Genomic DNA, 10,000 nt, shown 5'->3' on the forward strand with positions numbered 1-10,000 from the left:
TAAACACAATGCATTGGAGAAGGATAACAATAACCAATGACTCACACAAGTTCAGCTACTTGCCCAAATTGCAACCAACCTTCTCTTACTTTATTTTTTTCACTTACTAATGGTTTCATCTGATGTCTAAACTACTTCCCCATCACTCTGAATGTCTGACTATGCAACATGACACACTGGGAGAGATGATAAGGATCATTAAGATAGGTTTTATACATAAAAAGTAGGTTCCACAACTATCACAATATATTTGTCTTACTATATTCCATTTCTCTCTCTAAATAAAAAAAGCTTACAGACAAGCATGGTAAGAGAGAGACTAAACATTGGCTCAGAAGTCATATTCGTCTTTATCAAAGTACAATATAACTTTTCCTAAATGTATCTTCTCAGTTGGGGAAAAAAATGATCATAATAGTAAAAAAAAAAAAAAAAGAGAGATAAATCTGTTGTCTCACAGACATTTTCAAGACAAGTAATTTTAATTTGCTATTCTAGTCTATCATAGACTCTAATAAATGTTTTAATTTCACTGACATAAATTCACCCATTATCTATCTATTTTGAATATAAAAAAGAAAAAACAATAAAAATAATATCATTCCCTCTATGACTGCCATTTCTTTTCTTCCCTCAGATGTCCCTAGTACCTTTTCTGAAATTGCCTAATGTTAACAAAAAGCTTTTTCAAATTAACGTCCACTGGATATTAAGATCTATCCAAAGTCTTCTGCAGATCTAGGGATATGCTGACTCAGGTCGTATCTATTTCTTAATTGCCCTAACAATTGTCTAAGCAAAATTATGTAATTCCACATATTGCACCTCCTCTATACCTTCAGTCTTGGAATAGGTCCTGTCTCCTAGCAATGGTTGCAGGTTGGCTCAGAGTCCCAGAAAAATGGCAGACATAATAAATACCAAATTGATGAAAACTCACAGAACAAGGGTACCATGTCTATTGTTACAGTTCTATGAACACTCAAGTTTGTTGCTTTACACACAAGAGTAACCTGAAACTAAACGGTGCTTCACTACAAAAAAAAAAAGGGGGGGAAGCGATAGCTGTTGGTACACTGCAAGCTAGAATAAACAGTTCTCATGACATTCACATCTCTAGTATAATCCAGAATGAACCGGATGAACAGAGAGAAAAAACCCAAAGAGAACAAATGAAATAACACAACTAGACATAAAAAAACAACTCTTCATAAAGTAAGACCACACTCATTCTTGAAATCCGCAATTCTATGCCAAGTTCAGCAGTGACACAGCCTCTGCATTTCGCACACCGGGAAAGGTAAACAAACCCACCTCCCATGTATCTTAACAATATAATGCTGGTGATTCATTAATAGATAAAGAATCAGTTTAAGCTCAATCTTGCTTAATAAAAGTGGAGGAGGTTTGCTTACCTTTGCCAGAGCAAGAAGTAGAAAGGTCACAACATCACTTGCTGAAGATCCACATATTCTGATAGGCGAATGTGAGCTACCCTTTGGTTTGCTATAATTACCTCGTCTACATGATACTATTTCTTTATGTTTTCTTTATGATCATCATATACATCCCCCTCTACCACCACCATGTTATGTACCTATCCTATATCATTACAATTTAACCAACAAAATTTTAATCCAAGTCTTCTGAACAAGAAATCATGAAAAGGAGAGAAAAACTGAGGTAATACACAATCAGGAATAACTGAACAATCTGCAAAAAGTAAAAGTCATAATCACTCATCAAAGACCATGAATCTATGCTTTCTTTGCTCAGGCCAACAATGCCTTGGCTTGCATGCTTGAGACTCGAGCAAAAAGCAAACGCACCTACCCTACATACGTCCTCAGAAGAAATTTCTTGTTGGTAGTCTAAAGTTTCTCCCTAAACACTTTTAACTCAGCTACCCTTCATTCTGAATTTGTGGAATTTCCCTTAGATATGACACACTAACCTAAAATTGTTAAGTTCAGCATTTTTTCTTTTTTGTGAGATATATCTTTTACGCATACTGCGCGTAGATACAACATTTTGGGTGCAGAAACTGATCCACTGGAATAAGCTGTCATAACAAGTGCTTCCTATTTACTGTTGCTAAAAAACAGAGAATTGATCATCCCAGATACAATGTGCTCACGTCAACTGGTACTAATCAGCTTTTATCTTTTTCCAAAGCTTTTTCAACTACAATTATTATGATGCAGAATGTGATCAAAAGGAATACAATAACCACTGCAACAACTAGAATAACTGTATTAACCCATTGGTCGCGGTATTAAAAAAAGGTCTAGGCAATAGGATGGCTGTTTTACATGTCTGGCATGGTGCCATCCGCGTCTATGACCGACTCTGCCTTTGCAGCAAATCATGCCATCCGCTGCTAATGGGTTAAAAGATGGACTGAATCAGCTGGAATTTGGGTGCATTGTCATCCATCCTGATGTCTATAAATAGGAATTTTCACAATTATCCTAATTATTAAATCAGTTATCAAGTTCCTTTGAGTAGTGTTTTGCAAATGAATTGTTAAACTTTGTCATAATATACTTAGAAAAAAGCAAACTATGTAAGATAAAACCTAAAAGGAAATAAGTAAAATCAAAGCTGATAAAAACAGGTTGAGGTCTGCATAATACGTCCGTGCCGAACACCTAAAATTCTGAATGAAATTTAGGAGTAGCAAAGGCATTTAGGACAAAGCTTAGGCTCCAAGCTCATTTGCCTTCCTGGCCTATAATCATCAAAAAAGAATCAGTACAATCTCTGTCTTGCCAAATACACTTGAACTGCGTGTGGAGGTCAAGGCATCACTTTTCTATTCAGTAAGTTTCCGTACTGTGTAAACACCTGCATATCAATCTCGTAAATGATAGAAAAAAAGAGAGAAAATTATCCTTTTCAATTAATTCCAAAGAGGAAAACATTGAAAAAATAAAAATCTTGAGCCTTGAGTTTTTGTACTGACTGTGTTCATGCCATGAAAATATTGTTCTGAATTTTGGGTGTTCACTTTAGATGAAGTGTGCTAGCTTCTACTCATTCTTTTCAGCTGTCACTTTATCTACTAAGCTCTTACAAGTGTACCACACATAGGTGCAATAATTCAACTAAAATACAATTACTAAATGAAATATTTAATCAAAAGAAGTACTTTACAATGACCTCAGTTACAACCTTGCTAATCATGACCTAACATGAACCTACAAAGCCAGAAATAATCGTGCATATCACAATCTGTCCTGATGCCATTCGCCAAAAATGAGGTTTTCTTATAATGTAATATTCCTTCGGATCCTATATTGCAACTAAGATTCTACACTTTGGTGTGATATTATAGTTTGGTATTCCTGAAATATTGATATAATCAGCAACTGAAGAAAAATTAACTTAATCACACATGACAAATTTGGCACAAACGCCCTAAATTTGTGGGATGAATGTGACTGGCCTTAAGTATATCACAACCTAAAACTCCTTTTGAAATATAATAAGAGTTGTTAGAATAACTACACCCACTTTTGAGTTTTTGTTCCAAACAGAGTGAAAATCATGTTGTTTGTTTAAATCTATGTTAACGGTAACACATTCATTCATATCCTTGCTCTAAAAAGATGGAACATACAGTAATAATCATGATAATAAAGGAAAAGAGACATCACTAACACGAGTCTCAGGTCAGTATACACACTCCCACTGCAAACAGCTATTACTAATCCAGAGATAATATACTATGCAACTTATTCCAAACAGGGGTCATACTGGGTTAGATTTTGGACATTCAAGCAAACCTGAAGAAGACGTTTTGATCATTTCAGATATTCATATATAACTCAATCACTATATACACAGTACATGGCATAAGCAACACCAGGTTATGTAACAAGTATAACCTGGAATATGATAAGTTTTCCTTACATCACATACACACATACACACACAAAACAAGTCCATGCATACACGCACATGCACACTCACGGGCACTCACACACACACACTCGGAACTCCTTACACAATCATTCTGCCAACACAAAATAAGACCAAAATGAAATGCCTGAATGACCGCTCACAGCCACACCCCTGCAGCCCACCTGCACCTGGCCGGGTCCTCGAACCTCACCTCAGAAGCGTTGGCACACGTCTGGGAGAGCACCTGGCACAGCTGCTCCTCGAGCCTGAGGGTGGCCGTGTGCAGCTCCGCAATGATGCGCTTCTGCTCGAAGGTGAAGGCCGGGTGGTGCAGGACCATCGTGTAGATGAGCAGCATCTCCTTCACGTAGTCGGCATCATAGGCGCTGGGCACCTGCTGTGCCCCTGGCCGCTCTGGCACCTGCTGAGAGCCTGCTGGGTCAGGCACCTGCTGCGGCTCGGGCAGGTCGGCCTCGGAGTCCCCGGGGCGTGCCTCGCCCTCCACCTCGCCCTCCGCCCGCGCCGCTCGGCCGTCCTCGAGGGCGCCCACGCCTCGGGGCACCTGGTGGGCGCCTGCAATAGCCTGAAAGAGGCGACTGGAGCAGGTGTGGTTCCTGGCAGTCAGCAGAGCGATGAACACGATCACCTTGCTTCGCGTCCGCTCGTCCAGCAAGTTCTCCAGTTTGGCGACCTCGTGCGGGTTGTTGGCCTTGTAGTGGGCCTCCCTGAGGTCGTGGCTGTCCCGCTTGGCCAGGTCCTCGACGCAGGAGGCCACGAACCTGAGCTCGAGTGGCAGACACATGTTGAGCAGACCGCACAGCAGCTCGAGGCGGCGGTGCGGCTCATTGTTCTTAAACCACAGACACACCTCGTCCTTACAAACCATTATGCCAGCGACCCTCACGCCTCCGCGCTCACTCGGCTGCCTCCTGCGTCACGTAATGGTCTTATCACGGAGATTTCCACACGGACGAACTTCATCTTAATGCATAATAAGTCGCCATTTGCACCAAATGAAAGGGTTCCAACAATACTCGCTCTCTCGCTCTCGCCCGGCCATCCGCGGTCTTCCAAAAGGGACGGAAACTTTCGGCCGCTCGTCTCGTCCGTGCTCCTCCTCCTTTCTCGCCCCTTCACAGGTCTCCTCGCGACGTCCCTGCTATTGTTCTCGTTAAAAATCGCGACGGGAGGAGGAGGAACTGTCGAGTATTTACCTCCAGGAGTACTGGGGGACTCGCAGGTTGACCAACCTCTCGGGAATGTTACTGTCCCTTAACTGATCGCTCAGAGGCACGCCTACTGCACACCAAACTCACGAAATTACGTCACAAGCCGCATAAACAGATACTATTATATTCAAGATTTATTGACACATGTTTTATCTTCACGATGGAGCAAAATCATTCATAATCAACGGGAAAAAATACAGCATAAGTGAAGTGAGCGAAAACTTTCGAGAATTGGCTGCGGAAGGGTTGGCAGGCGTGTGTGGTGTAAACATGGCCACCTGGAGAATCCTCAAAACTTTTTCCTTTTCCTCTTCCTTTTCGCCTCTCTCATCCTCCCGCTTGTTGCTGAAGAGGCAGAAGTTATTATCGGGACGGAAATACGCCAGTTCTACCTCGAGAAAGCCTGTCAGTGTGTCGGAATATTGTTTAGACACGATCAAGTGAGTGACCTGATTACAGTCCTTCGCTGTTATGTAATTATTGCAGTCACAAAAATCAGGGAAATTATTCCGAGATGGTGGGGTGTCATCGCTTTTCAGGTGTTGATTACTCTCGTGGTGGTAGTAAATCGTATGAATTTCTGAAGGTTAAGTCGATCTATAATTGCTAATGCAAGTTTTTGATCTGTTGCATCGTGTTACACAAGGAAGGAACCCTCATTCATTTTCAATTACTTTTACATTTACGTTTTGCATTTACGGACCTTGAGGTTTGGAGCAGATTTTGGTCACAGGAAAAGTTGGAAAATTTATGTCTTGCAAGTTTCAGGTGAATATTGATCACTTCCACATATCTCCATCCACCCTTCTATGGAAATTCCCTGTGGATTTTATTATGATATAAACAGTCTGCCTTTGTAATTAATGAATGTCCATATAATGATTTGCATTTATTTCATTACTCTTATAAAATAAGGGGTTTGGGCACCACTACTACCACTGTACTTGAATGAAAATTTATGGTAGAGGTTTGCCTGCCTTTATGAAGTGCTAAAGATGCCGAGGCCATAGCAATCTCTTGAAGTTATACTGCCAGGAGGGTTTGTTAGAAGGTGGTGGAACCAACAAGGAAATGGCTGTGTGTTATTGTGTGTGAATTCAGCAGAGTATATTGTTATTATTAGTATTTCTTTATGTTAAGCTCACAATATCTTTGGTTTATTTCATGGCGGTCCCAGCTAATGAGGCTATTATCAAAGCAATAGTTGGTTTCTGTGGACTTAAACTGATATATTTAGCCAGTAGAAATCATGAAGTCTAATGGTATTTATTATTATCAGCAAGACACAACTTATGTATAGAATGACTTGATTAGCATTTAATGTGTAGGTATGAGATTTCAGAATTTGATAAAATTCTAGTCTTCATACATCACTGAACTCATTAGTACATATTGTTAATTTTTTGTAATAATTTCTGTGTATTTCAGTAAGCTTTTTTTATGTTCAAGTGTTTAAATGATCCTAACATAATGCAAGTATTAATAGTCTTACCCAAGTGATCCTTGAGAAGAACTCTGTTATGGATCAACTTTTTAAATCATCTTTATTGAAGTCTATTTCTGCCGTTATCAATGGAGCAAATGTATTTGATAGGTCAATATGAGGATGACTGATGCCACAGTGTAGAACTCACTCTCTAATTTATTAAAAGCGTTCAAAACCTATAAACAAGTACATTGTCATGATGAATTAAGCACTTGAAGCTGAAGAACCATACAATCAGTGGTTCTATCCTAGCAGGCTACAGTGTAATCTATACATCTATAAAGATTGATATATAACTTATACACTGTCAATTTAGTAATAGGGATTATACATACACTTAGCTGAACTAGTTGACTCTCCCCAATAACTACGGTCGTCATAATGGTGTCTACACCTTGACTGTCGTGTATGTGCCTAGACTACAAGTGTGTATATTGAACAAGATTATGGTCGGGCCACACATAGCGGCTCCTCCAGACATGTTATTTTACCGTGGTCTCCACAGCGATTTCTCTCTGTTTCTTCCTTTCTTTCTCCTTCATTTCCCTCTCTTGCTACTGTTAGTGGTAACAAAGGCTTTTACTTTTTTGGGAGGCAGATCCACTTGTGTAAAGATACTTTTTTCTATTTGTTTTTACTTGTGTGGTAATACCATATTGAAGGTAGGATATCCCTGAGTTGGGTGATTTTAATCAACAAACCAGTTAGACTATGGGGTTTGAACTGAAACAGGTTTACTTATTTAAGGGTTTATTGAGCAAGTTCCCATGTTTAGCTACCTGAATACAGACATAATTACAAAGGCTTGAGTACACTTATGCAAATCTTTCTGCCAATTACCATATTACTTTGAATGTCTCAATCTAACTGTTGCTCATGATTTAAAGAGAAAGGTTCTCCAAGTTAACCCACTTACGATGGGGGCATTCCAGACTTGAATGTCCCAATGCCGGGGCGTTCGAATTATTAGGCCTAAATCAATTAAATGGCTGGCACAATACTGTGCCGCCCGGCCACTGGGCTTTTGAATGCGCGGTACAGTACTGTACCACCCGTCCAGAGAGGGTTAACCCCCATTCCTTAGCACCAGACTGGTTATTGATTGACCACCAGCTGTGACTACAGGGAAGAGAGATGCACCTCAGACTGGTAGGATTCTACCTGCCAAATAGGCACCTAAATTACAAGGCTTTGTACAACATTGAAACTAAAAGAATAATGACTTAAGACTACAAGATTATAGTTAAATAGAACAAAAATAAGAAGAAACACTGAATAGTACCTGGCCTGGTGAGGTCATGAATTACAGATGAATATACAAGTTCCACTGTAACTGGATGTAACTTAAGTTCCTGATATTCTTTGTTTGACATTTTGTTGAAGTAGCCAATTGTAACTACAGGTATACCACCAATTGCCCAGCAACCATGGGTTTAGGAACATGCTTCATAATCGTATTTACCAGACAAACGGAGGTCAATAGTAATGATTGTACAATAATTATCTTTTCGGAAGCCACAACTAGAGGAAAGGGTGAGGAAAATAAACTAGTATTTGCTCAAAATCAAGAGAATAACACCAGTCATTAGTGTGTGGTAATCATCCACCATACTCAGTGTTGCCAATGGATAATATGGAAGTTGCAGTAAATAAAGTGCCTGATAAATGAGGTGACGAACAGTCATTTGTCAGAAAACTGTGGTATACTTTTATGTGAACTTTGCCTTGAGATCGTTTATTATATTAATTGGTAAACTATGTAAACAATATTGTCTTCATTTATTACACACTTTGTTTTAAGATAGTCCCACTCTATCATGTTCGTCTAGAATTTGTTTGTCATATAAGGAGGTAGATGCTCAGGCAAGGGGAGGAGAAAGCTCATTCTGTACACTACAAGGCAAGCATCTTGAATTTAGGTGGTCTATTATATTATGATATTTATGTTGCTGGTGTTAGTCATAATAATTTTTTTGCTCTTTGCAGAACCAGTGAATATGAGAACTTCTTATCATTACTGCTGCTCCCAGAGCAGTCAAGGCCAGCAGCCATAGCCATACGGGCGTTTAATATTGAATTAGCACAGGTATGGATCATATACAATCACTTGAAATGTACTTGTGGTGAAATATAATCTAGATACCTTATAGTGACTGATTTCTGGTCTTGTTATTTAACTATTATTATACCTATCATAGCAGTATTTTCTACTTACAACTTTTTCAGGTGCCTGATGTCACGTCTGAAACTCTGATGGCCAGGATGCGATACCAGTTTTGGAGAGACACTCTTGACCAGATCTACAAAGGTGGCTCTCCAAACCAGCCCGTGGCTCTGCTGCTGAGGAGAGTAGGTGTTCTCTTTTCATACTACGGTAGAAAGGGAACTGTCTCTATGCAGTTGAGTGGAAAAAGGGATTTTCAAGTTCTTATTTTAGTAGTACCTGTAATTTTTTATTTCTTGAAAGTCTCTCAACACTCTCCTCTTGTACATTTTTAGTGCACTAGTTCACTAGTTCAGTGGGTTTGCACTCAAGGAGAGACAAGGTTTCATTTTCCCTGTTGTGTATTAACCCAATGACGACGGTGCGTCACACCCGTGTGACACAGCCAAAAACTCCCGTTCCGGGGCGTCATCCGATTGTGACGATTTCAATGCAATATTGCAATCGCCCGGCATATGGGACTTCGCGTAGAAAGTGCACCCGTCGGGAAAGGGTTAAGATACAAAATTGCAGTAGGAGTACATATTGTGTCATTCCTTTTTTATCACTGTGTGCAAGATGTAAGCTTTATATTTTCCAAAAAAATATACATATTTTTTACCCAGAGTAATGTCTAGGGCCATGATCTCAGAAATTGGTGAGATGACTACCAATTAGTCCTTGTTTTTTCTTGTTACGTGTGTGTGTGTGTGTGTGTGTGTGTGTGTGTGTGTGTGTGTGTGTGTGTGTGTGTGTGTGTGTGTGTGTGTGTGTGTGTGTGTGTGTGTGTGTGTGTGTATGTGTGTGTGTGTTTATGTATGTGTATGTGTGTGTATATGTGTGTGTATGTGTGTGTGTGTGTGTATGTGTATGTGTGTGTGCGCACGTGCGTGTGTGTGTTTGTATCAATGAGAAAAAGAAACAGTCCCTTTATAAGGAAAGATATATACATATACACACTATCACATTTTCTTTATTTCTTGTCTCCTGAGCATCCTCTAATCCAACTCCCTCCTCCTACCACCCACTTAGGCCGTAGAGAGAAGCAAGTTGTCCAAACGGTGGCTAAAAAGCATGATCGACAGCCGCGAAGACCAGCTGGAAAACAAGCAGTTCTCCTCCGTGAAGGCCGTGGAGGATTACAGCGAGAAGTCAAACTCCGTCTTGTACTACCTC

The 10,000-nt window shown here is 40.0% G+C and overlaps 2 protein-coding genes across 3 annotated transcripts in view; one reads left to right on the forward strand and one right to left on the reverse strand.

Moving 5' to 3' along the window:
• The window catches only part of LOC122260856 (uncharacterized), a 17,250-nt gene extending 12,101 nt beyond the window's left edge, over positions 1–5,149 (reverse strand). The window contains exon 1 of one of the 2 annotated variants that reach the window (XM_043028305.2): positions 4,118–5,149. In XM_043028305.2, the coding sequence (XP_042884239.1) occupies positions 4,118–4,792 (675 nt within the window). In that variant the 5' untranslated portion in view covers positions 4,793–5,149. The remainder of the gene's footprint in view (positions 1–4,117) is intronic. The other variant, XM_043028300.2, reaches the window with a different exon arrangement.
• A 70-nt stretch (positions 5,150–5,219) lies between these two features.
• Positions 5,220–10,000, forward strand: part of sicily (NADH dehydrogenase (ubiquinone) complex I, assembly factor 6 homolog sicily) — a 17,609-nt gene continuing 12,828 nt past the window's right edge. The window contains exons 1-4 of the mRNA XM_043028329.2: positions 5,220–5,575; positions 8,608–8,707; positions 8,848–8,970; positions 9,857–10,000. The exon at positions 9,857–10,000 is cut by the window's right edge and continues 16 nt beyond it. Of these exons, the coding sequence (XP_042884263.2) occupies positions 5,280–5,575; positions 8,608–8,707; positions 8,848–8,970; positions 9,857–10,000 (663 nt within the window). The 5' untranslated portion in view covers positions 5,220–5,279. The remainder of the gene's footprint in view (positions 5,576–8,607; positions 8,708–8,847; positions 8,971–9,856) is intronic.

This window comes from Penaeus japonicus, unplaced genomic scaffold, assembly GCF_977035675.1.
Source record: "Penaeus japonicus unplaced genomic scaffold, GWHDUDI00000001_assembly GWHDUDI00000027, whole genome shotgun sequence".
Classification (NCBI taxonomy): Eukaryota; Metazoa; Arthropoda; class Malacostraca; order Decapoda; family Penaeidae; genus Penaeus; species Penaeus japonicus.